At 39.9% G+C, this 27,731-nt stretch overlaps 1 protein-coding gene across 1 annotated transcript in view; it reads left to right on the top strand.

The window, feature by feature from the left end:
- LOC132239341 (ADP-ribose glycohydrolase MACROD2-like) overlaps positions 1-27,731 on the top strand; it is a 792,923-nt gene that overhangs the window by 642,757 nt on the left and 122,435 nt on the right. The window contains exons 7-8 of the mRNA XM_059705503.1: positions 14,452-14,514; positions 19,311-19,379. Of these exons, the coding sequence (XP_059561486.1) occupies positions 14,452-14,514; positions 19,311-19,379 (132 nt within the window). The remainder of the gene's footprint in view (positions 1-14,451; positions 14,515-19,310; positions 19,380-27,731) is intronic.

The raw sequence follows: 27,731 nt of genomic DNA, 5'->3' as shown, positions 1-27,731 counted from the left end.
AGTATGTGGAAAACCAAAGTGACCAAACCAACCTTTACCATTTTGATGCCAAATGACAAAGGGGATCTTCTTACAGCAATTTCAGTTTCCCCTTTGTACCCATGAGAGGACTGGATCAGATCAGGAGGAATGACATTTCACCTCCATGGCTCTTTGAGCTATGGGTGTGGGGTTGGAGGGAGGAGCTTGTCTTCTGCCAGTGACACCCTGAAATGCACAGGGCAGGGTAACATGGGTAGAAGAAGGACAGGTGAAGTAGCAGAAAACGGAGGTAAGTGGCGAGGGGAGACACAGAGAAAGAAGAGTGCTGGAGTGAACGCCTTCAATAGCTTGAGAATGACTCTCTGCAGGCAATATTGGGATTTCTGGGGAAAAACAACAACAACACACTGTTCTGAACTTAGAAATTCAAAAATCAGTTTCCACACAATAGGAAGAATTTGATAGACTGGGCTGGATCATGAAGAGCTGCAATCTATGCAGATAAAAGCAGACTGCAAAAAGAAAAAAAAAAACATAAATACATGAGAATTGACTCAACCCATGGTGGTCCTTCATTCCTGCTTGAAGGTGGGATAAGTCTAATATTTGTAGTGTCTACTTAGCTCATTGTCCCCACATACTCCCCACGCCCTCCCTACACTGTCTCTTGAGGGAGGCTGACTCTGAGAACTTTTTTTTAAAATATATATTTTATTGATTTTTTACAGAGAGGAAGGGAGAGGGATAGAGAGTTAGAAACATCGATCAGCTGCCTCCTGCACACCTCCTACTGGGGATGTGCCCGCAACCAAGGTACATGCCCTTGACCGGAATCGAACCTGGGACCCTTCAGTCAGCAGGCCGACTCTCTATCCACTGAGCCAAAGCAGTCAGGGCTCTGGGAACTTTCTTGCTGCCTGTTGGCCAGAGAACTCAGCTGTTTACCATGTGGGCCTCTCTGTAGGCTGATCTGGGGCCTGCTGACATAGCAGCTGGCTTCCTCCAGAGCAAGGGACCAAGAGAATAAGATCACATTCAAGACAGAAGTGGCAACCTTTGATATCCTAATCTCAAAGTGACATATCATCACCTTGGCCATAACATATCACATATCATCATCTCTGCCAAATTCTTTTCATTAGAAGCAAGTCCCTAAGCCCAGTACCCCCTCAGGGGAAGCAAATTACACCACCTCTTAAAGGGAGGAGTATCTAAAAATTTTGTAGGCATATTTTAAAATCGCCCTAATTCCATTTTCTAGTTTTCTATCCTAAGACTTTCTTCCATTTTGACTGTGCCTCTGCCCTTATATTCTTTGCCCCTCCCCTCAAATATGAAATCCTCTTTTGACTTAAGCTCATGTTTAAGACCAAAATCCTTTTCAATACCATCTGACGTCTTGAAATAAGTGAACACATGTCAGAGTCAGGACTCTACTGCCTTGAAGAAAGGGATGTCGTTGGTGGACAGGAGGTGGTTGAAGGTTATCTTAATAGTGGATCAAGCTAATCTCTAAGCCACAAGGATAACTTCCCCTCAAGAAGGCATTCAGCTGTATGGCCTTGTAGGCTGTCATCTCACCGCTATTTCATCAGGTTGCCCTACAACAGGAGTCAGCACAGGTCTGTAACGGACCAGAAGGGAAATCTTTTTGGCTTCACAGGCCACATATGGCCCCTGTCGCATATTTTTCTTTGTTTTTATTACAACCCTTTAAAAATGTAAAAACCATCTCTACAGGGAGGGCATACAAAAGCAGGGCTGTGGGCTGGAATTTGCTGACCTCTTCTCTGTAATAATCATAGAAAGACGCTCATTGTGTCGTTGGGAAATACTTAGAAGTGCTTCTCCATATTGCCCAGGCATGATAAACGGAGTCTCCTTCCCAGGTCTCACTTGAGGTAAAGAGCTGAGAGTCCTTTTTTTTACAGGTTGGATGCATTTTGCATAGGATTTCTAACATTCCTTCAGAGAGACAGAAACAGGTTCAAAAATTAAGTCACTAAAATGACTAATGTGCTACTGTCAGAGAAGAATTATGGACCTGCAGGGTTATGGTCTCTCCGAGAACTCATTTTGCATTTCTATCCATCACATGAATAACAATAACCTTCTCCAACAAGCAGAGTGAAGAGTGTATGGACTGCCGGTAAGTACTCCTCACTGCTCACTAAATATTGGCATCAGAAAGGCTTTCTAAGACAGTGGTGATGTTTAGGGAATTTATGTCAGATTTGGCTTTTAATGGGGAAAAATAATCCCCTCTTATACCATGACTTTTTGTGTTTGCACTGCCTTCTCTAATATCAGCATGCATTACAAACAACAGTGAATGCGCGCGCGCACGCGCGCACACGCACACACACACACACACACACACACACAAGCATCCTATGTCTTCATCAGCAACAGGAATCAAAATCCTCTGATGGAATTCTTTAAAAATATCTACATTTTCATTTTACCAGAGCATTAGTACAAATATATTATTTAGCTTACAAGTCAATGAAAGATAATATGTTAATATGTACATGATTAATGAATTTATTCAAGACGAGGCAAAATGAAAACTGAAGGGAGGAATTAAAAGCTGTTCATATTTAATGTTTCAGATATCCCAGATATTCAGATATGCCGGTTTCTTATTTTGCTACTATGCCCAAACTACAAAATTGCTACCTCAAAGGCCTACGTGAAAACCATAAATGAAAACATGGCAAACTCTTGCATAAGTGGGGAGTTTGCACTATGGATAAAATAAGTTATTTAAAGGGGTAATACGTCTGGCATATATTTTTGCTTTTTAATCATAATAACTGCAGGTTTAAATCTTTGTTTAACCCTATTAAACTTATTTGTACTACTAGAACTCATTATTAGCGTCATTAAAACTGACCAAAATCATATTTTAATTAGCTTTAATATGACAGACTTTGCAGGACCATCTTTCATATTTTGAATACATAATGTTTCTTCCTGCAATTATTTGTTCTTGTAAATTATTCCATTCATAAGTTTAATAGCTAGTTGTTGAGGAAATTATTCACTTGCCACTCATTTGAATGGTTCAAGAGGTATAGCACATATTTGATTATTTGTCCAAACATTGCCCTGTGATCAGAAACATGTTTTCTCTAACCTGACATGTTTTTTATTGACGTTTGTAGTCACAAGACAGCATTCATTACAATGCTGCTATTTCGGGGTTTTCTGAAGAAAATATTCACAGCATAAATATGAAAAACTCAAGGCCATTTTGACATTCTAGAACCATAGATCTTCTGGGGTGAGACAGGGAAATTGGTTCCGCCATGTCTGGGATCATCTGACATTTGTAATGAGAACTAGGGGAGACAGAGTAATTTATTCCCATAAGCAAACTGCCAAGAAGATAGACAGTCCTGAAAACCTTTCTCACGCTATCGCGGTGCGAGTATTCTCCTGTGGTCTTCCCTATTGCTTGTGCGCCCTCATCCTTCCACCACTGGGCTGATTTCATCTATTGCTCTCTGCTGAATTCACTGCCTCATCATGGGGCTTCACTAGTTTAAGTGGGAAGGGCTCTACATACTACACGGCTGTCCCTAGAACCAGGAGAGGAGATGGGCCAATGTCATCTATGTCCACTAGGCAGACTGACTTCCATTTCTATGTTTGGTAAAATACAAACATGTGAAGAGGAGACAGCCGGAATTCCTTTAGAGTTTTCTAAAAGAGTGCATTAGATAAGGGCTGACTTCTGCAAACTGACCAACTTGGCAGAAAGCACAAAGCACGGACCAAAACACTGTACAGCTAGGAATTCACGTGCTTTTTATGTCTATAGCATCGCACATACTGGCAACACTAATTGTCTGTGGCCTACTCTGTCACCAAGAGAGAAGAAACAGATGTTTCTATTTGTCTTTTGATGTGGCTTCTGATACTTACGTTGATTTGTCTAAAATAACATCAGCCACCTTAGGCAATATTTTCCTAGTCCTTTAGTCTGATGACTAATTGTTTCAAGTGGTTATTAAGAATGTGATTATCATCTAACAGAGATGATCCATACTTCCCTTTGAAATATATATATATATATATATATATATATATATATATATATATATACACACACACATGCACACACACACACACATACAGTTCAAAGGGAAGTATGAACCCAACAACTTTTTTAAATATGCCTAATAGAAATTTGGGAGTATTTACATGCAATACCAGGGGTCTTGATGCTCAGTATATAATTATAGAACTAGTGTTATAAGTAGGGATACTAGATAATTAGAGTGTTATAGTAGTCTTGGGAGAGGTGATGGGTTAATCATTAAATAAAAGTAATTTACACTAAATTGAAAATGATAGCCAATGTCTTATTAAAGCACAGCTTGATGGGAAAGAAATCTGATGGGAAAGAAATCATGCAGATAATAAACACATGTAGGAGAAGGTGGAAATGCAGTGGGTCTGGAAGTCACAGGATATATGCAGAAATTGAAAAGGTACATTTTATAGATTTATTTCATGAAAAGTCTAACATTTCTTCTTTCTACTAAGAAATATCACTGTAATCTTAAGGGAGTACTCAACTAGTGGCTACAGAGAGTCAGAAGAAGTTGGAAAACGAACAACAATATTAACGAAGCTAAGAATGGCTATTGGTAGCCATATTTAATGAATGAAAATAAATCATAGGATACTTTCTGTTCTCCAGAGCCTGGACCAATGGTTCTCAAAGTGTGGTGCCCAGACCACAGAGCAGCATCACCTGGGAATTTGTTAGAGATGCAGATGCTCGGGCCTCTTCCAGCTCTGCTGAACCAGAACCCAGTTCTGTATTTTAACTACCCCACCCCCATCCCCAAAGGGATGCTGATGCACTGAGAAGTCTGAGAAACACTGCTCCAGATTCCTCCAGACAGAAAGCACTGGGTCCCAGGGAAGGCAGTTTCCCAGAACTAAATTTTCACATGAATAAAACATGCTCTCTCTGCTCAAAGGTGTGTGGTTTCTGCCATTATGAATTATTTTCACGTGAAATAAATAGAATAATATGTTGAAATTTATTCTGGTACAATTTCAAATAGCTATTAAGTAAACATTTGGTTAAACAAAACCATTATTAGATTTCTGCCTTTTTAAAAGATAGATAAAAGACTAATAGAAAGCACTGTTGTTTTTATAGTTGATAGTACACTTAGGAATGCTTGTCAGTTTTCATCCTCTATAGGGTGATAATTTGAGTAAGGGAACAATTTTGTAGAACATTCATACTGAATTGTGGAAAACCCATACATTGCTTTCATCCTAAACTTCAAAATTCCAAACCAGAATCTGAAAATGTTTATTTTCACCACTTAAACCAGCATGTTTCTACACTAAAGGAGCAACTATTTCAAAGAGGATACAGGATAGAAACAAAAAGATTAAGATTTTTACTTCCTATGATAATGTGGGGCTGCTTGCAAATTCAGATGTTCATTTATTGAATGACCCCCTCCCTGAGGGCACCTGTACCCCCTACAGATACATCCTTAACCAGTGATTTCCGGAAGAGCATTGTGGATAAAGCAACAGAAGCACTTATTTAGATATTCCTCATTTAATTCAGCTCAAATACCCACCATTTATTCAGATCTACAGAAATGAGATAAAATTTTCTATTTTCCTCTGTGTAATTGTCTTTAGCCTCAATTTTACCTCGTGCCTCTCATGAAACCACTCCATCCATCTTCGTTTTGTCAACTCCTAAAGGGAAGGCCTTTTGTCTTCTGAACAGGCTAATGTATTCCCTCTCCACAATATTGACCTTTGTAGGTACTCAGCAAACATTAATTGATGACAGGGGTGCCGAAGAGCTTTTGATTTTATTTCTGGAATGATTCCTCTTTGAATGACTCAAAGAACATTTTTAATATACTTTCTATTCTTCAACAAAAAAAGCAAAACAATGTTTCTTCTTGCCAGTTCAGATTTAACATCTGCATCGAGCACAATTTGTGCCTGTTTTAAACAAATGTGTAGACATACCAGTTATCTCAATTCAGAAACATAAATGACAATACAGAGAGATATTTTAGTGCTTAAAGTTAATGACAAAACACAGTTATCGTTGTGTTTAAGACAGTGAGAGAGCTCAAAGAAATCCCACTGTAATACTACTATACTAACTTTATTCTAGTCTACCATACCATAATTTTCCCATTTATGGTATAGACTTGAGGTTATGTGCACAGCTGAAAACTAGTGTAATCCATGGCCAATTCACCAACATAGGTCAACTAGCAGAATAGCCATAAGCATCGGCATAAGTTGATTTCTAGCCCTGCTTACACCATGAAGTCATTGAAGGTCTTTGGGAAAGTTGCTTGATTCCCATTTGTTGATTCCGTAATTTTAAAAAAATGCCCTATTAATATATTTCTTATTATTGTCATTCCTTAATGGTTATTGATTGTAAGCAGGATGCTTTGTGTCTCTGTGAGGCTCTGCACCTTCCACAGGGATGACCATGCTAATGAACAGTGTTTGTAAATTATTTGGAAATCCTTGGATTAAAACTAACTGTATCAGAGTAAAAGTACTTGTATTAACATGCCATATGGGAGAACCATATGTTACCTATTAAGAGGGTATGTGTGGTATTTAGAATAGCTCTTTGGGGTATTGTCCTGTGCTATTTTTAACCAAGATATGCCATGGCAAGTTTTAGTAGCCCAGGGTCACACCTTCAGTGTGGAAATCTGCCGAGGTCAGCCCCTCAGCAGGTATTTGTTGAGTACCTTATTGAATACTTAGCACTCTACCTATGTTCATACAAAATATCTAGAAGGGACAGTTGCATGTTCTTCTCTCATAAGTGTCTTTTTCTCAACATGCGTCACACTTAGGTCTCCCCTGACAAACACGTATTCTTGAAAACATCAGGTTCAATGATTTCCTCTTCCCTCTGCTGGACAAGTATGCTGTTTGGGGACATTCCTAGAAAAATACAAGACCAAGATGATTGTCTTCTCTGCCCCATAATTAAAGGTCAACTTGTAGGTCATACATTCTCTCTGTGAATGGGGCATGCTTATAATACCATTTGATTTTATTCTGAGTAGAACTGGTTCTGGCAACCAGGACAGCACTGCTCAGCATTCCCACCAACTGACTATCCATGTCCCACTATCTTCTTAAGAGGTACTATCTTCTTAAGAGGTATTCAGTCTCTCTAGTCTGGGTAACTGTTTTATAACAAGTTCACAGATAATATTCACTAGCCTAGGGAAGGGATTCCTTCTCTTAACTGCCCCAGTAAGAACACAAAATGGTTGCCCTGACCGGTTTGGCTCAGTGGATAGAGCGTTGGCCTGTGGACTGAAAGGTCCCAGGTTCGATTCTGGTCAGGGCCATGTAGCTTGGTTGCAGGCACATACCCAGTAGGAGGTGTGCGGGAGGCAGCTGATCGATGTTTCTCTTTCATCAGTGTTTCTAACTCTCTATCCCTCTCCCTGCCTCTCTGTAAAAATTCAATAAAATATATATATTTTTAAAAAAAAGAACACAAAATTGTGATAAATATAGCATAACAAGAGCCTGGGTTCTATGTCTGTCTCACATATCAGATGAACCTTGTATTTCATAAGTAATCTATATTCCATGAGTATATTTCTAATAGTCTTGACTAGAAGATAATTTCTCTTTTTTTCTTCCTGATTGATTTGTGAGGTAGCCATATAAGGCCAAGTACGGGAAGAGCATGTTTCATTAATTCACAAATATTATTGAACACCTACCATATGGCTCTTCTAAGTACTTAGGAGACATCAATCAGGTAATGACACAAACAAAGATGCTTGCCTTGGAGACATTTACAGTCAAATGGGAATAGACTGACAGGAACAATGAATATAATACCTATCTAAATTCTATGGAAGGTGATAGTAACTGGTGGGGGCGGGGTGGGGGAACAAAAATAAAAGGTAGATTAGGATAAGAAAAATGGAGTGAGTGTGAATGGGGAGATGAGACTTAATTGGAAATGGGACAGATGAGCCCAGACTTGAAGGACCTGGGGAAAGCACTCCAGGCAGGGGTATGGGCGGTAGAAAGATCAGGAGAGCAGAGACCTAGTGTGCTGGAGGAATAGCACCCTAGCCTAGTGCAGCTGAAGCAGAGGAAGTGGGAGGAGACTAGAAAGAGGTCAGGGCAGGAAAACAATAGAAGTCTACAGCACATAGGGCCTTGATAATTTTAGGTTTTTTAGAGCATTTGGCAGGGAAATGGTATGATTTGACTAACATTTCAAGACAAACAATTTAGCTTCTTAGTTGAGAATAGACTTTGAGGACAGAGCTGAAGGAGGAAAGCATGATTAGAGTCATTATCACAACCCAGGAGAGAGGGATGGAGGCCGGCCCAGGGGTGATGAAAGCAGATGGACTTGAACTCCGTGTGCTCCCTGAACATCACTACATTTGACTTTTAGGAGCCATTATGTGTGATCAAAGAGATGTGACATTTTAAAACTAATCCACCATTTAATGAGGCTCAACCAGAGGCTCAATAGACACCAGGTGCTTTTTCTACATTGAGAACTACAATATATTTCAAGCAAAAAAATAATAATTACTGCTTAGGGAAAAATGACATTTCTTTCTCAGTCCTGTGACCCCAAGGATTTTAGGACTGTGCTGGGTACTGAGGACCACACAGGAACAGCGAGGGCATCTCTCTTACAATTTAACTCTCAAAGGTCAGAAGAGGTCACAGAAATTTTTAAGGCAAGAAAGAGAGACCTCAGGCTTTGGCATATCTGGATCTGAGGTTAAATCCCAGCTCTGCTACTAATTGTGGGACTTCAGGGAACTTGACCCTCTGCAACCTTGATTTCTTCATCTCTAAAAATGTAGATAAAAGTCCAACTCAGAGAACTGTTACAATGTCATGGTAATTGCACTTAAAGAGTCATGTGAGGCATGAGAATAATGAGGCAGCCAACTCAGGAACTTACTTTCCGAAGATGAATCTATTAAAATAACTCAATCAGCTGATGAGTTCCAGAACACAATGTTTCAAACTAACCTTCCCTGGTCCCTCCTTCCTTCCCTTCCCTCCCTTCCCTTCTTCCTTCCCTTCCTTCCTTCCCTTCCTCCCTCCCTTCCTTCCTTCCTTCCTTCCTTCTTTCCTTCCTTCCTTCCTTCCTTCCTTCCTTCCTTCCTTCCTTCCTTCCTTCCTTCCTTCCTTCCTTCCTTCCTTCCTTCTTCCCCTCCTTCCCCCCTTCCTTTCTTCCTTCCTTTCCTTTTTCCTGAAGCCATTAGGTAGAGCTTAGCAAGGTCGGTGTTCACATTGAAGGAGGCAGGGTGAAAGATGCAAAATACCCAGCACAGAGCTTGGCTAGGGATGGGGAAGCTTGTCTGTTTCAGATTAAAGGGGACTTAAGAGACATGACAGCTAAATGCAGTGTGTGATCCCCGGTTGCTATAAAAGATAGTATTGAAAATTGTTCAAACTTGTTTGCACCATAGTTATGGAAGAGAATGTCCTTGTTTGTAGAAAATATACTAAAGTATTCAAGGCTGATGGGGGTGATTACGTCCCAAATTTGCTCTCAAATGGTTCAGGAAAACAAAGTTTCTTGTAACTTTCTATTGTTTAAAATTATGCCCAAATAAAAATACCTTTAGCATTAAAGAAATAAGTCTGGAGTTACAGCATTGCACCCACTTGGTTTAAGTGTCAGAAGAGCTCAATTCTCCATATTCTCAGTGTTCTGTGTTAATCTTTATGAGACTATAGTGTAGTTCTGCTATTTTCATATTATCATTTTCCCACATTTTTGCTGACCAATAATGAAAATATCTTACCCATACACAAATATTAGTTATTTTTCCAAGGAAGCAATATTGGGTGCTGGCATCAGCTGGTTGAGTTGAAATCCAGCTGCCAGTACTTGCTAGCAGTGGGCCCTTAGGCACGTTACTTAACATCACTGCACTTTAGTTTCAATATTCATGAAACATGGATAATAATGATGTCAACCTTATTGAGTTCTCAGAATTAAATTTGATAATCTTTTCAAAGCATGTAGACACCGAGTAGGACATAACTAATATTCAATAAATGTTAGCTAGTATTAACTAGTATCTTGCTGCCTACATGGCTCTATCAAATAAAATATAAACATCACGGTTGGCAGGACATCCTCTTTGACAGCATGCTCCCTTTACATAAGGTACATTTATTTTTCAAGTGTGTATCCTCTAGAGAGTTTTAAAATATGACAGATGAAAATGTAGCTGGTTGTCAAAATACAAAATTAAAGACTAAATTTTTATAAATAAAAAGTGCTAATTAAAAAAATCTTTGAGCCCTCCTGACTTGAGAAAAAATAATATTATAGTATTTGCATTAATCAGCTATTTTACAATGATACTGTGTGAAAAATCACCCCAAAATGCAGTCCCTTACAACAAAAATATCTATTCTCATGATCACAGGTGGTGCAGGTTGGCTATGCTCAGTTGATGTAGGTAGTGCTGTGTTGGGCAGCACATTTTCAAGGTGTGAGTTGTCTGGGCTTAACTCCAAACTGTGGCTCAGGTTGAAATCTGCGCCATAATATTTCTCCTCTTCTTTAAACCAGTGCTAAAGGGCATTTCTTATCACAGCAAGTGTCAGAAGCACAAGCACCAAGTTCAATTATGCAGCACATTTAAGCCCCTTGCTCACATCATGCCCACTAATATTTCATTAGTCAAATCAAGTCACTTGGGGTCAAGTCCAACATCAATGGAGTGGGAAGTATTCTCTGCCTACAGTGGGAGGACACTGAGATGTATAATACATTGCAGGAGACTGAAGAATTGGAGTCTATAATCCAATTTGCAATCCACAGTGTTTGATTGGCCTGTGCTCTGTCCAGGTCCAGAAATCTCGGGAGTTTTGTAAGAAATGGCAACTGTGTACCAGCAGGCAGCAAGCAGCAAGCAGCAGGTTGTTTCCACAGCTGTAAGGATGGATTTGCTCTGATTTACTCTCCATCCCACACACAGTTCACAAAAGGAACTACAGATATCAGGAAAGTAATTTGTGGCCATGACATTGAGATTTTGCCCTTGCAAAACTTTTCTATATAGAATAACACATGGACTGCATACTTATCATCTTCCAAACAGTGGTATATTCCTTCCACTTACATGAATTCACTGTATAGCAGGAGTCTCTCATATTTATTTTTATAAAATTTCTGATATATCTTGCATATAGTATATGCTCAATATATATGGGTTGAAACAGTGAGAAGCACTGTATTAATATTGGAGAAACAAAAATAATGCCACCCCTAGAATTCTCACAGGTCACTGTGGTCTTGAGCATAGGAAAATAAAGCATCATGTGACACGTCAATGCTGTGGAAATTTATGTTCTGAAGTAAATAATCACCTTTTGGTGTATTAACAGATAATTCAGCTCCTCTAGTACTTTCTTTTTTAGCTAACAAAATAGTATGTTACTTTCCTGTCTTTCTTCACGTTCATTATACACCTTTTTTTTTTTAATTTCAGAGAGGAAGGGAGAGAGATAGAAACATCAATGATAACAGAGAATCATTGATTGGCTGACTCCTGCATGCCCCTTACTGGAGATCGAGCCCACAACCCAGGCATATGCCCTTGACCAGAATCGAACCCGAGACCTTTCAGTCCATAGGCTGACGCTCTATCCATGGAGCCAAACTAGCCAGGGCTATTATATGCCTTTTAAACCCTTCTAAAAACCAGACATTTAGATTCCCCACTCCACTCAACTTTATTTTTTATGTGCTTCCTGTGAAGATAACTAGACAGACAAGGCTGATAAAAGAAAGCTTGTCCTTATAAAATCCTTAGGGGTAACTGTGTAATGAGATTTTCTTTTTTTCCTACCAGTAGAAACCCTCTGTTTCACTAAGAACTCACCTATTTGAGGCATTTAAAATGGATGAAAAGTTATAAGGCAGCCAAACTGTCCTTTTAAAAGAGTGAAATGAGTGCTAATCTAATTGCCCAAAAATGCATCAACTGGGTTTTGAAAGCAAGACTTCTATACTGGGTCCCCCTGCTGGATTTGCAGATGCATGTCTGCAAATTGTGAAAGCAGTATCCCTGAGCCTTTCAGTTGAGGGCATATGACTCCAATGACAAATCCAGCATTCTTCTAGGATGCATGTTCTCCCTGATAAACATGCAAAGTGTCTCTTGAGTTTTCTGCCCAAAGGCAGAAATGCTGTAACCAGAACACTGTTTGGCCAAGACTCAAAGTGGAAAACAAAAGCATGCCACTCAGTGGCTACATGAGGGAATGAGAGGGCATGGAGGATAAAGGTAAAAACTCACTAACAGTAGACTAGGAAGACAGCCAAACTGGTTTGTATTGACTCAGGGGTCTGCCCATGAATTTACTTTTCATGAATTTAGAACTGCTGGAACCAATTTCTCACTTTCCTATGACTTAATTGTTCTCTTTCCCTTCCTCTCTTCACAAGAAAGTGTTTTACCCCCCACTCCTTAGGAGATGTGGTAACTAGACTAATTTTAAAGCCAACCTGTCACTGTAAACTTCAAGCCTATGGTGAAATTCGTGTTAAAAGGTCTGTCTGTTGGGTGAGACAGATAAGTTGGCAGATTTTTCCTGTTTGACTCAGCCTGTTTGATGAGAGGAAGAGGGGACATACTGACCTATGTTTTGAAATGTGCTCCTGCACTAACTTGCCTCATTAAGGGAGCAAGAGCAGCTGGGATGGCTGTTTCCTTCCCAGGACAAAAGCCAATGCCGTAGCCCACTCAGAGAGCCAGAGAGAAAATGTCATATCATCACGTGGTCATTGTAAAAACGCAACGGAGAACGTTGGATTTAGGTAGCTACAGAGCTGTACCCCTAAGTTGACTGTGTCTCCTAAGTTGACCCCCAGTGCAAGGCAGAGGTGATTCTACCCATACTCAAGTATCCAATGATAGCATTTCTTCCCCACTGAGTGTCACTCTTTTTATTCATTTGTCATTCTATGATAAGCTTTTTTCTTTCATCCAGGTCAATTCTGAATGTTTTCCCACCTGCAACTCTCTTCACTAGGTTATTTTACAGCGCTGCTTGGGGAAATGTTTCCCATTGCTTCTCTGAGGCTCTTGTTTTAGCTCTGCTAGTTGAGATTTCTGGGGAAAATTCACCATCCTCTTGCCTCTGGATGAAGAGTTAATAGTAATAGCAGATGGTGGGTCAAAGCACTCCAACAAAACAAGGTTAAGTGATCTGGGCCTGGTTGAGGGCAGGAATTTTAACAGGGCTCAGCTGGGTTTATTCTTCTGCTCCTTGTGTCTTTGGCTGAGGCCCTTGTTCAGCTGCATTCAGTTGGCAGCTGGGCTGGGTTAGAGGCTATAAGAAGGCTTCACTCACAGGCCTGGCCCCTTGGTGCTCTGCCGTGTGGCCCTTCACTCTCTCTATTTGGTAGGCTAGCCCGCGTGTCTTTGTAGCATGACAGCTGGCTTCCCAAAGGGAGAAAGTGGATGCCACTAGCTCTCAGTGCCCTTCGCTCAGAGGGCCTACATCACCTCCATGTTTCATTGGTCTCAGTTACAGCACCAGTCCGGATTCAAGGAAAGGGGAGAGAGATTCCACTTCCTGATAGACAAAGGATACAGTAATGTACGCTGGTAGTGTCTGCGTCTCTGTTTTCTGTACTTTAACTACATGTTTTATATTTTGTTTCTGTGTCTTTATATAAATTTATCATTAAAATTTTTTTCTAAACTAAAAGAGACTTGGAAAGCCTCCCAAAAATGAGTTATAAAAATGCCTTTATTTGCCTTTGAAAAGTTTGTTTTTCTACACATAAATTCAGAGAAATATATTATATACTTTAAGCTTAAAGAAAATGTTAGTTTCTAGTGGATAGCCACCATTGCAGCTGCCCAGTTATTTATTTTTCAAGGATTTATGTGTGATAGCGTAAACCGGACCATCATAATTTATTCAAGACAAAATATTTCATAGTGTAGATATGTTAGGCTTTGATGTATATGTTAAATAAAAATAGATATTTTTACAATATATTTCAAACAGGAAAATAAAGGACATAGAAACTTAACCAAGTTTTCTTACACAGTGTATATTGCTTGAGTCAAGGGAGAAAAGATTGGATTTAAAATCTGTATTGCATTTTGGGAAATGCTGTGCGAGAAGAGAGATGTTACTAGAAGTGCTGAGTGAATTTTGTTTACTGCAGTTCAACATTTCATCAAGCAAATCGTGTGGAAGGGAGGAGTATAAATGCACCTTTTTATGTAGGTAATTTTTCTGTTTCATACCTCTGATTCATCTCTCTGCCTTGCTTTATGGGGAGTCATGCTACATTGGTTACAATTAATTTCAGTGCTGCATATTAGCCATAAAGAGATATTTTATAAATTGACTTGATGTAATGTTTTCCCTCTGTGGTTTTCTTGAAAGATGAGAACGGTCCAGAGGAAAAGCCAAGCGTGGAAGAAATGGAAGGGCCGAGCCAAGAAGCAGGTGGGCTCAGATTTCTTTTGAAGAGTCTCCTAGGCCTCATCCACAGAGGTGAACAATGACTTTACTCAGTACTGTTTTCTGAAAATGCTTCTACTTTTTTACCAGGTTAACTTCACTTTCATTCAGGTCTCACTCAGGAAGCCACCAACTCTATTAACTCGGAGTCACAGGGCTTCCTCTCAGAAGGGGACATTGTCATGTCTCATTCGCCGATTCCATTTTTCTTCCATGTAATTACAGCTTGCTTAGCAGAGATCGAAGAGGGATGAGCAGAGGTTGGAATGTCAAGTCAGAGCGTGGCTGACTTAGGGCAGGTTTAAATGAGCAGATGTGATTTGGGCGGGGGAAAGAAAGAAATGAAAAATGTTTAAAGGAATTAAATGAGAGCCTTCCCCGCCACAATGAGTGGAGTGTTCTTTACTGTTTTGCATGACATTTTGAAGAGCCACATGTCTGGTTATTTCTCTGCGTGTTGTGGGAGGTGGTGTCGCTGAGCCTGACCACCCCACACACAAAGCTGAAATGAGATCCGAAGGCTTCTTGACATCCCCTCTATTCACCACAGAACAGATGTATCAATTGAATGTTTACAGATCTTCAACTGTAGATTACAAACTGAACATTTAAAAAATGTTCAAAAGACTCCAAAGAGATTGTGATCACCTTCAAGGTATCATCTCTTTCTACCCATTTTGTACTCAGGCGCGCTCCTTTAAAAACAATAGACACAATTATGCAGCGATCAACACAACCACCCAGACTAAAATACCCTCTCCTCTTTAATTTGCAGGTCATTCTCCCAGTTTTAATAAGCCTGTGGTGCTGGGGTGGAGGGGGGAGTGTGCATTTTTGAAATAGTGGTTCTATCTAATGTGTGCCAGGCACGTCCTGGGCCCTCTGCTGAAATCTTGGAAATAAACCAGGTGGTGGGATAAGTTTTGCAATGGAAACTTCCTACATTAACCTTGGAACTTTAGCAAGAGAACTGGAGGCTTTTCTTATTGACCTGGAAGATGGAATTGAGGAAGGCCTATCAGAGAAAGCACTGAAGCAAGGCAGCAGGGACCTTGCGCAGCTGCTACGGGGTCAGTGGGCTCCCTCTGCTGAGATGCAGTGCGTGCAATGAAATGAATTCTGATAAAGCAAGCTGTTGTTATTCACGCCCCCACCCAGCTCCCGACCCACACATCATTATCCTCCATGGAAGATGAGTCTTATGTGAAAAGCTGTCACCGCTTTGACTGTTTGGGCTGATAAATATTAGTCAGCTAACTGCTGACAGCTTAGGCCATCCTCTGAATGCTGAGGAGTCACAGATTTTTTCACTCACTGCTCTGTCTCAAATTGTCTTGATCAACATAGAATTGTCCTATTCCTGTTTACACACACATATGCACACACACACCCGTATATATGTGCACACACATTTACCTGTGTTTTATTTATTTACCATTTCCCCCTTAAGCAGTTGAGAACAGGCAGTTTCTTTATTTGGGATCATCTTGCCTGTTAGCAGGCAAGTAAAATGTAATCCCTCTTCTCTACCTCTTGGATCAATAGTGTCATTACCACAAGATGGGAACCTCTCAATGTGAAAAACACTCCTAAATGCACACCTGAGGGGCTCCTCTTGCTCTTCCAGATGAGCCGGCTGGCTGGCCTGGGGCCCAGTGGCAGGGTTCATCTGCAACCCTGGCCAGTGCCAACACATGTTGCTATGCCCACTCTGCTCATTTCATAGCCTCCCAATCCAAGTGCAGAGGAACTGAAGATGTGGTTCTGGTTATTAAAGCCCTTTGACCTGCAGTTATTCTTCCAAACTAAAAACACCTGCTTTTCATTCAATATAATTTCCAACTTCAATTTTGATTATGCAATTCTGCAGGCTTCTTCCACATCAAGGAAAAAACCCCACAATCTCAAACTAGCATAACCCATCCGTTCTTACTGTTGTCACAATCAGACCAAATCAAAGTCGTGGATATTATATTCCTCAGTCATTCACAGTCGCTGTCTGGATACTGGGACACAGCAGTGAACTACAAAGACACTATCCCTGAACGCTCAAAGCTGATATTCTGATGGGGAGGTCCAAAAATAATAAACAACCAGAAGGTGTAAGATAGTGACAGATGCCTTGCAGAGAAATGAGGAAATGTAGAAGGAATACTGTGAAGGCCTGGGGAGAGAGCGGGACGGGGAAGAGGGGAACGAATGGGTGGGGAAGGGTGCATCTGTGATACTTTCAACAGTAAAGATACATTTTAAAATTAAATTGAAAAAGTAAACCTGAGATCTAAGTGATGAGATGATGAAAGTCCTTTAAAATGGAGGGAATGGGTAATGCAAATGCCTCTAGGCCAGTTTGGGTTGGCATGTTGCTGAAAGAAGGTGGGATGGCTGGAGCACGGTGGACTGGAGGAGTGTGGTGTGAGATCTGGTAAGAGGTCATAGTTCCAGGTTACTTCTGACTGTATGAGATTTGATTTTATTAGAACTACAAAGAGAAGTCAGTGAGAGTTTTTAAGAAGAGGAGAGACATAAGCTATGTTTTATTTTACTTTTTATTTTTGTTCAATTTATTTTTTTAACATTTATCTTTACTGTTAAAAGTATTACAGATGTCCCCCCTTTTTCCTCCCCACTGATCCACTCCACCCTGCACACCCCACAGGCCTTCACCACACTATTGTATGTGTCCATGGTTATGTATATATGTATATAATAAGCTTGCTTTGGCTGTGAGTTAAAATGGTCTAAAGAGCCAAAGTGAGAACAGTTAGAAGGTACCATAGGAAAGCAATGATGGTGGTTTCTGCAACTGGAGACAAAAATGGACTGGTTTGTGTTACATTCTAGAGACAAAGGTAACAGGTTATCCTGGTGGGTTGGAGGTGGGAAATGGGGGAAGAAGAAAGCCCTAGGTTTGTTGTTTTTAATATTTTTATTGATTTCAGAGAGGAAGGGAGAGGGAGAGAGAGATAGAAACATCAATGATGAAAGAAAATCATTGATCAGCTGCCTCCTGCATGCCCCACACTGGGGATCGAACCCACAACCTGGGCATGTGCCCTGACAGGGAATTGAAGTGTGGCCTCCTGCTTCATAGGTCGATGCTCAACCACTGAGCAAAGCCAGCTGGACAAGGCCTAGGTTTTTAACACTAGTTAATTATGGGATGATGGTACCACTTACCTATACAATATGTGGAGGATTGGCCATAGGGCACAGCTTTTGCTGAGAAAGTTAAATAGCTCAGTTGTAGCCATGGTAAATTTGAGAGAACTCTTAGCCCAAAGGAATGTCAAAAAACCCAGTCAGATATAGAAGTCTGGATTTCTAGGGAGAGCTCTAGGCCAGAGGTATGGTTTTGAGAGTCACTGGCATATAAATTATATTTAAAAGCATGAGACTGAATAAGATTCACTAGAAAGAACATGAGTAAAGAAATCAGTGGGCCCTGGGACACTGTTACATGTAGATATGTGGCAACAGGGGAGAAGGAGCAGCCACAAGGAGAAAGTGTTTCAGAAAGAACAGAGTAAAGGAATGCTACTGAGAAATCAAGTAAGATAAGGGGAATAACCATTGGCTTTGGCAAAGGGAGGTCACCGCCACACTTTGTAAGAAAATTCCTGGGCAGCATGGAAGCCAGTTGGAGTAGGTTGTGGAGAGTCTGTGCACCGAGGAAGTATATTACAGACAGCTCTTTTAAGGGAGTTTTGCCGTAAAGAGAAATAAAGAAATGGGAAGATGTGACCTCAAGGTTAATGGTTTATTCTTTCTTTATTAAATAGGAAATGGTCACTTAACAAAAGAAAATGATTCATTATTTCCAATTATCCCCCTACTAAAATTTTTAATCTCTGTTCCAATAGAGACATGACCTAAAAGTAATAGTCATATACATTATGGACAAGACATATGCTAGAAAGTATGGGATTTGCCTTTAAAAGTATGTCAATCTCCATGCATGTATAACATTTTAGTTTAAAGGCCCTGTTACTGCGTGAAAATAATATGTGCTATTCCTTTTCCAGTTGTCAAGCATTAAACATTTCAAATGCTTTTGATGATGTTTCATGTCTTAAATTTACCAGTTTCATGTTAGTAAGTTAATTATCTATTACCCTGGAAGGCAAATGTGAGTGGAATCACTGGGGTGCCCATGTACCGAGAAGACAGATAGGCTCTGAGGAGGTTAATTGCTGCTCTAAGGGGCGCGGGGACCTCCAAGTTCCTTCTCCCCGCTCTGCGCGTGGGTGACATAAAATCTCCCAGTGGCTTGTGGTGCTTTCCTACCAGGGATCCCCTTCTCCGGGGTCTGTGCTGCCAGCCTTCAAAGTGCTCCCTGCAGGTTCACAGCCTGGCACTAGGCGCAGAGGTGCTGTGCTAAGAAAACCAAATCTGAAAAGCACACACATGAAAGCACTTTGTGGAAACTCGCAAGAGTATCCTTTCCTCCACAATCCGTTTTAAGAAAAAGGTGTACCATTCTACTAGAGGTGGGGAAGAAACAAAATGCCAAGGTACGATAGTACCAACAAACAGCATTATTTGCCAGAAAATAGTTTTTAGTTCATTGGGCTCTGTCTTAACCTTTTGTGAAGGTTTCTGTTTCATTAATTATAAGAGGGAATCACAAACCACTAACCGCTTCAAAGACTGTTCAGTGTATGAGAGCATGAAACAGGTTCATATTCCTGTGGTCCAGTGGGGGGGGGGGGCATGCTGGCAGTGAGGCTCTGCTTGGCAGCATTAACTCTGAGCTGGTGTTTCCCTTGTCTGCTTTGTAGATGGCGTCAGTGCTGCTACTGTGCACAGCCCTGCTTCAGAAGAGGCCACTGAAGTCTGTAAAGACGAAGGTAAGAGGCTCCTACTACATCTAAAAATCAAAATCGCTTAGGAGGCCATTTGAGTTTGCTTTATATGGAAAAATGATGCAGCAAGCAAAATCTTATCTAATTCTCTTTAAGCATCTCTATTTCAATAAATTATCTCACCCACTCTGCTTTATTCCATATCTGCCTCTTAGAATTTACATGTGCATTTACATTTGTTCCTCTGAAAAGTAGCTTTGTGAAACAAGAGAATGATTGGAGAAATTATGTTTAAAGATGTTTAAACAGAATTAGGCATTTCTTCTGTTTATGGCTACTCTTCAGGAATAAGTTAAAAGAGTGGCTTTTGGGATCCACCTACCAGAGAGCTTCATTATCCAGACATAAGAAGGAAGAAGTTTGAAAAGGATCCTTAGAAATAAATCTTTGGCAAGAGCATCATTCCTCATTCTATGGACAGTTACTATGAGGAAATGTTGCTGACCCAAGTATCTCCAAAAGAAGAAAAAGGTTGACTTAGGTTATAGGAGAAAATTTGAGGGAGAAATAGTGGAGACATTCGTGCTTCTATGTCGCCGGGTCCATAATATTTTCTTTCCCTCCTGACTAAAGGTAACATTTGTCTTTCCCCACACAAATAGGTAACATTATTTTATTTATTTTTTGGTATATATTTTTTAAATTTTATTTTTCAATTACAGTTTATATTCAGTATTATTTTGTGTTAGTTTCAGGTGTACAGCATAGTGGTTAGACAATCTATACTTTACAAAGTGCTCCCCTTGATATTTTAAGTACCCACCTGGCACTTACAGTTATTACAATATTACTGAGTATATTCCCTAGGCTGTGTTTTATATCCCTGTGACTATTTTGTAACTACCAATTTTCAGTTCTTAATCCCTTTACCTTAAAAAGGCAGTATTATTTTATATCTGTCACCGGTAACTACTGAAAAATCCTTCTGTTGTAGTTGTACAAATGGACATCTGGTGATCTAGTTGAGACTTTTGGGTAGATATGCTCAGTGCATTTCTTTAGTTTGGAGTGTTATGAAAACAAACCCATACTTGACAATTGATACTAGCATAGTTTCTAAATGCCTTGAACTGGTGTTTAGAAAATTAAAGTTGTCCTAAAAGTTTAATACACAGCTATTTGCATCCTTCATTTCATGTTGCCTGGTAAATGAGCTTTTCTAAATGAGGTTTCCTATGTACTGAGGGGGTTTGAGATGGGTGAGGCCCGCCTGCAGCTGGGAAAATAAGTTCCTCATTCCTGAAGGGGGATCTGGGTGGCCCAACACCATCCTCTACACTGTTATTTCAGTGGCCCTTATCTTGTTCATTGCCACTTTTAAAATGAATCCCTTAGCAACTCCCTTCATCTACTCAGATATGTGTTCTGACATTCCTGGTTTTATCTGATATATTTATCCCTGATCACTTGTTATATCTAAAAATACAAATAATGTCAGATAGTCACATAGGTTCCGATAAGAAACTCAAGATCATTTTAGACAGAGAAATAAACCTGACCAAGTCAGAGTGAAAACACAGAACGTGATGTTACTCCTAAGTAAATAATTTTGGACATCCCAATCATGTAGCTGGGAAAGAACTTTTTTGTAAATGTCATGAAGTTGAATGGCAAAGTTTAGGAAACAAGAACCTAATTTACGTTCGTGAAGCTGAGGTGTTTCCCTGTTGAGTTGTTAGGTTTGGAGACATCACACCTTTATGGAAACACAATGTTTGTGATGTTTCTTGATGCTTTCAGGATCCCACACCATTAATTGCTCATGCCAGGATCAATTTCTCATAATGCTTTTAGGATTTTTTTTTTCTACATGAAATTTGTAATGGTGGCAAAGAGTTCTGCCATATATTACAAATGCAGTTCCCTGATAATGACTAATTGTGAAGTTTTAAGGATTTTACTGAAATACATTTTTAATATTCATTAACCTCTTGATCTAGGGAAAAGTGTTTTAAAATCCCCATTAGCATGTAAACCACTACAAATAGAGCATATAGGATATAATATTTGCCTTTTCCTTCTTGAAACAGCATATACCACTGTTTTTGTTTTTAATTTATCTTTATTGTTGAAAGTATTACAGATGTTCCCACTTTTTTTCCTATTGACCCCCTCCACCTTGCACCCACCCTTCCCAAGCCTTCATCACACTATTGTTTATGTCCATGGGCTATGCATATATGCATGTAAATTTCCCAGTTAATCTCTCCCAACCGTGCCACCCCCACCTTCCCTCTGAGATTCATCAGTCTATTCCATGCTTCTATGTCTCTGAATCTATTTTGTTCAACAGTTTATTTTGTTCATTAGATTCCATATGTTCATTAGATTCTCATATGAGTAAGATCATGTGATACTTATCTTTCTCTGACTGGCTTATTTTGCTTAGCATAGTACTCTCTAGGTTCCTTCATGCTGTCTCAAAGGGTAAGAGATCCTTCGTTTTTACTGCTGCCTAGTATTCCATGATGTACATGTACCACAGCTTTTTCATCCACTTGTCTATTGAAGGGCATTTGGGCTGTTTACAGATCTTGGCTATTGTAAATTGTGCTGCTTTGAACATAAGGGTGCATATATTCTTTCTGATTGGTATGTCGAGTTTCTTAGGATATATTCCCAGAAGTGGAATCATTGGATCAAATGGCAGTTTCTTTTTTATTTTTTTATTTTTTATTTTTTTTGAGGAAACTTCATACTGTTTTCTATAGTGGCTGCACTATTCTCACCAGCAGTGTATTAGGGTTCCCTTTTCTCCACATCCTCGCCAGCATTTGTCATTTATTGGTTTGTTGATGATAGCCATTCTGACAGGAGTGAGGTGATACGTCATTGTTGTTTTAATTTGCATATATTTGATGATCAGTAACTTTGAGCATTTTTTCATATGTCTCTTGGCCTTCTGTACAGACATTGTACCACTGTTTTTAATTGATTATTAGTTGAAAGCTTAGGACTGCTATCTTGACTGGTAATTATGTAGCTTAGAATGAAAAAAAGAAATGAATTTGCCATTGAAATCTCCCAAGATTGAGGTCAAGTTGAAGTTAATAGGGTTGGGGATTCATTTCAAATATTCACTATTATTAGTTTCATGCAGAAGTATATCTCCTTGGTGACAATTGGGCTATTTATGAGCTCTGCAGTTATAAGATTGCTTATAAAAATGCATATTAAACTCTCCCATTTAAAAGGCAGAACATGTTTGCTGACCAAGCAGCCTGAAGGAGCCCTTGCTCTCTTGCCTTTGCTTCCAGACTCAGATCCTGACCCAGCGTCTTCTTCTTGGGTTGGGAACAAATAATCTAATGAACTGCCCTTTTCTTTCTCTCTCTCTCTCTCTCTCTCTCCTTCAAGACTCATCAGTCATTTCCAGCTTTTCTCGTTGGTTTGTCTGGCTTTACATTTGTCATAACTTTGGACCCCACAGGATACTAGCATCTTCTGGAGTGCAAGGCTTAAAACAAGCAAACAAAACATGGGCTGGCTCATGTGCCTTGGTCTGGGAGCTGAGATTTTTAAAAAATTAAAATTGGTATGTGAAAGTTGAATAATTTTAAGAGGAAATGTCTTCTGGGGGTATCTTCTATCACAGTGATTTTGTTCAAATGTTCTAGACATATTTCCCATTGGGTACTTAGAATGGATGCCTATCATCCATGTGCCCCACGTAATTGCTAACAGTGCAAGCTGCTGACAGAAGGAGGTACTACTGATTGGCTTATGTCACAATAGCTAGATTGTGAGCTGCAGACTGAAGACACCTGTTTCCAATGATCATTACAGCCCTCAGATGGGCAGGAGTTGCATGGAGAGGATGAGATGTGAGGAGGAAGATTACTGATGAGTAAGCTAATCACACAGGGCTGCCTGCCCAGGATGTGGCAGCCAGGATTTAATTGAAATGAATTCCAAGGTAAAGCTGGCTTAAGAAATTATCTATAGGTTAATAAAAATTCTAAGGTTATTTGTAAAATACTACTTTCACTTGATTTTTGAGAGATTTCTTCCTCTACTCTTAAAAAATACTCTAATTATTGATTTAATGACTGTTTATACTTTAAATCCTAAAAATAAAGATAAAAACACCCAGGAGTACAAATGTTAAGGCTACTTAAGTTATCAAATATAAAGGTAATCACAAAAAGGGGAGTATAAATACAGGAATAAAATTCATATTAGTAATATCAAGTACTCTGGTTGAAACTACTATATAGTTATTATTATTTGAAATATAGTCAATCTTTTTAATTCAAGGAGAACTCTTCATTCTACTTTTCTCAACACTCATAATAATAGTTCATCCTCACTCACAGCCAAGGCCCAGGCACCTTGGGTGGGGGAGGACAGCTATTTAAACACACATTTTGATTCTCCTGTCTTAGTATTTTACTACCCAATTTGAATTTGAAGCTCAACTAGACCAAATCATATGCTCATCCTATATAATAAAAGGCTAATATGCAAATAGACTGAACGGCAGAATGACCAGTCCCTGTGACATGCACTAACCACCAGGGAGTAGACGCTCAATGCAGGAGCTGCCCTCTGGTGGTCAGTGCGCTTCCACAGGGGGAGTGCCACTCAGCCAGAAGCCAGGCTCGTGGCTGGCGAGTACAGTGGTGGTGGTAGCAGCCTCTCCCACCTCCGTGGCAGCATTAAGGACCCCTTGGAGGATGTCTACCTGCTGGCTTAGGCCCACTCCCTGAGAGGGGACAGGTCAGGTTGAGGAGGGACCCCCTCTCTCCGTGGACAGATGTCGTGCACCAGGTCTCTAGTTAATAATAAAGGCAAAATCAATTAATACTCAGGTACATGCACAGCAAGCTGGGATTCCTTAGAGCTTTGTGTAAGTCATGCCATTGCTGTTTGGTATTTATATAGTCAGATGTCACCTGGCAAAGGATTTCTTAACCCTCACTCTAAGTTTAAGACTTGCTAGCGGTCAAATTTTCTATAGAACAGGGAGAAAGAGAGCAAAGTTAGCCTTGCCAAAGACAACAAAAGAGAAAGGATGAGGCTACGTCTGAAGAAGTACATTGGAGAGTGTGTGAGAGATGAGCATAAATATTCCCAACTATACATCGCTGTAAGCCTTGGCCAGTGTGGTGGGCTCCAGATGGCTGTGAATGCTATCTCCATCCCTTGTCTAAATCTTAGGAGAGAAACAAAACATTGGCCCACCCACGAAATTCCCCTCAGGCTTCTTTGGGCTGATGTGTCTTCCTAGTCTTGGTGTCCCCTCTACTAAGCATCCTCCCCTTTACCCACAAAAGTGAGACAAAGCTGTCCCTGTCCTAGAGCTGCACTGATGGAGCGGGTGCCCTGTAACCCCTGGGTCTTTTGGATTTTAAGAGTCTGAAATGTGGCCCAGCTGGAGTGGCTCAGTTTGAGCATCAACCTATGAACCAGGAAGTCGCTATCTGATTCCTGGTCAGGGCACATGCCCGTATTGTGAGCTTGATTCCTAGTGTGGGGTGTGCAGGAGGCAGCTGATCAATGATTCTCTCTCATCATTGATGTTTCTGTCTCTCCCTCTCCCTTCCTCTCTGAAATCAATAAAAAATATAAAAAAAAGAGAAACCAAAAATTACCCATACACTCTTTAAAAAGAAAGAAAGAAAGAAAGAAAGAAAGAAAGAAAGAAAGAAAGAAAGAAAGAAAGAAAGAAAGAAAGAAGAAAGAGTCTGAAGTGTGGAATGAAAGCTGCTGCCCACTGGCAGTTCAGTGAAGGGGAAAGAACCAACATATATAGAGTGTCTTCTATGCATAATGCGTTATGTTTAGCTACAATGTATTTTTCATTTCATAAAGAGTAACCTGAGACTCAGGAGGGAGAGAGAGAGAGTGTGGGGTTGGGGAAACGAGAACCACTTCATAAGGGTGACTCCATAGCTGTTACTTACAAGCTTACATAATCCTCATTAACAATAATGTTTTATTCTATTTTAATATAACATTTATTTTTTGTTTATAATATGTATTTATTGTAAAATAATTATAAATTCAGAAAAGGATAACAGGTAAAAGCCTATAATCATTTTCTCTTTAAGGATTAAATTGTTAAAAACAAATCTTTATTCTGTTTTACTAGTTAACAATATACCAGGAACATTTTTCCCAAATCTTGAAATATTCCTCAAAGGCATGATTTTTTATTGGAGGCATAGTATTTCATCATATGGTTGTTCCACCATTCACATAGCCAGTGTCCCTATGTTAAAGTATTTAGTAATTTACAATTTTCTCTCTATTCCAAATAATAGGGACATGCAGCGCAAACATCTATACTAATAAAAGCATAATATGTTAATTAGACCGGACAGCCAAACAACCTTCTGGACGTCATTCCGGACGTCCTTCTGGACTAAGCTGTGATGGCAGGGGCCAAGGCAGAGGTGGTTAGGGGCAATCAGGCAGGCAGAGGCTGTTAGGGGCCATCAGGCAGGCAGGCAGAGGCAGTTGGGAGCCATCAGGCAGGCATGCAGAGTGGTTAGGGGCAATCAGGCAGAGTGGTTAGGGGCATCAGGTAGGCAGGGGAGCAGTTATGGGCATCAGGCAGACAGAGGTGGTTAGAGGCGATCAGGCAGGCAAGCAGGCAGGCTAGCGGCTAGGAGCCAGCAGTCCAGGATTGCAAGAAAGTGCAGGCCAGGCTGAGGAACACCCCCCTCCCACATGCACAAATTTTGTGCGCTGGGCCTCTAGTTTTACATAAATCTTGGTGTGTAACTATAATCAGTACCTCAGGATAAATTCTTAATTCTTTGTAGATTTATGCTGGTATATAAACTTCTGTCTTTTTCTGGGATGCCACATACATATATGGATTTTTTAAGGCTACTCTGAAATGCAAACCATTTTGAAACTGTCTTATAAATATAACAATAGATTATGAATTTTTTCATATATTTTCACAGTCTAACATTACTTTATTGTATATTCCTATGAATGACCATCCATAATTTACTTACCCAGTCTCCTTTTTGAGTCCTTTCTTTAGTTTTAGTTTTAAATTTTATACTGGTCAGGAATATCCTTTTAACTTTGTAAATGTTCATGAACATTTCTGTAAGAAAATTCTAATAAATAGAAATGCATACAAGTCTTTGTTTTTCTACAACGAATAGAGTTCATTCCTTTTTGATTCTTTAAATAATATATGTTTGAAAGGTTCAGAGTGGGCCGGGGTCACGCACCTATGACATGAGGCCTTAATGTAGCAAAAAAAGATTTTATTCCAATTACCTGGTTGCAGGTGGGCTGATACCGAGAATGGCATCAGCAAAGAGAGGAGGGAGAGATAGGTGTTTTTTTTTTAAATATATTTTTATTGATTTTTTACAGAGAAGAAGGGAGAGGGACAGAGAGTTAGAAACATCGATGAGAGAGAAACATCGATTAGCTGCCTCCTGCACGTCCCCTACTGGGGATGTGCCCGCAACCAAGGTACATGCCCTTGACCGGAATCGAACCTGGGACCCTTGAGTCTGCAGGCTGACGCTCTATCCACTGAGCCAAACCGGTTCAGCGAGAGATAGGTTTTTATTAATCTTTGCTGGCTGCAAGCTGCTCTGCTGACGTAAGGGTCTGGTCCATCCTTGGTTCCTCCTATGCCAGGTGTCTTCTGGTTATCTGAGCTATGCTGTGCTCAAGGCTGCAAGCTTTCTGCAAGATATATGCTAAGCACAATAAGTTTCTTTGCCCCATTTTATTCTCTTTAACCCTTTAAATGTTCATTATAGAAAACTCATATAATGAAAGAGAATATAAGGAATAGAGTAAACTAACATGTAATTACAGCACCCCAAGATAACTACCATTTACATTTTGGGACCATCCTTTCATGCATCATTTTGTGAATATATGCACATAAACAAAATTTTGTATAAATTGATCATATACTCTGTGACCAGAGTCTAGTCTCTGATTTCAACTTCCGGAGTCCAGATTCCAGCCCTAACCTGATCTGTGTGACCCTGATAAAATTGCTTAATCTCTGTGCACCTCAGCTTCCTCATCCATAAAACAGGAAGGATAATAGCAACTCCATCACAAGATACTAAAGCAAATCAATTCATTTAAACATTTTAGGACAATAGGAGGCTCAAAATTTTTATCCATTGTTAAATATATGTTTATTTTCCAGATATTGTATCATATTATACACACTTTTCTGTATCCTCTTTTGTTGGAGACTGCGAAACTTTATGGATATATTCTCTGAGTCATTTGGTGTAGATCCAATTCATCCATTTTAAAGTTCTCAGAATATTCCATAGTGTGAATGCACTGCAGTTAATTCAACCATTCTCCTATGATGAGCAAGAACTTTCTTTC

Source organism: Myotis daubentonii, chromosome 8 (assembly GCF_963259705.1).
Source record: "Myotis daubentonii chromosome 8, mMyoDau2.1, whole genome shotgun sequence".
Taxonomy (NCBI): domain Eukaryota; kingdom Metazoa; phylum Chordata; class Mammalia; order Chiroptera; family Vespertilionidae; genus Myotis; species Myotis daubentonii.
This window is presented reverse-complemented; position numbering and strand designations above follow the sequence as displayed.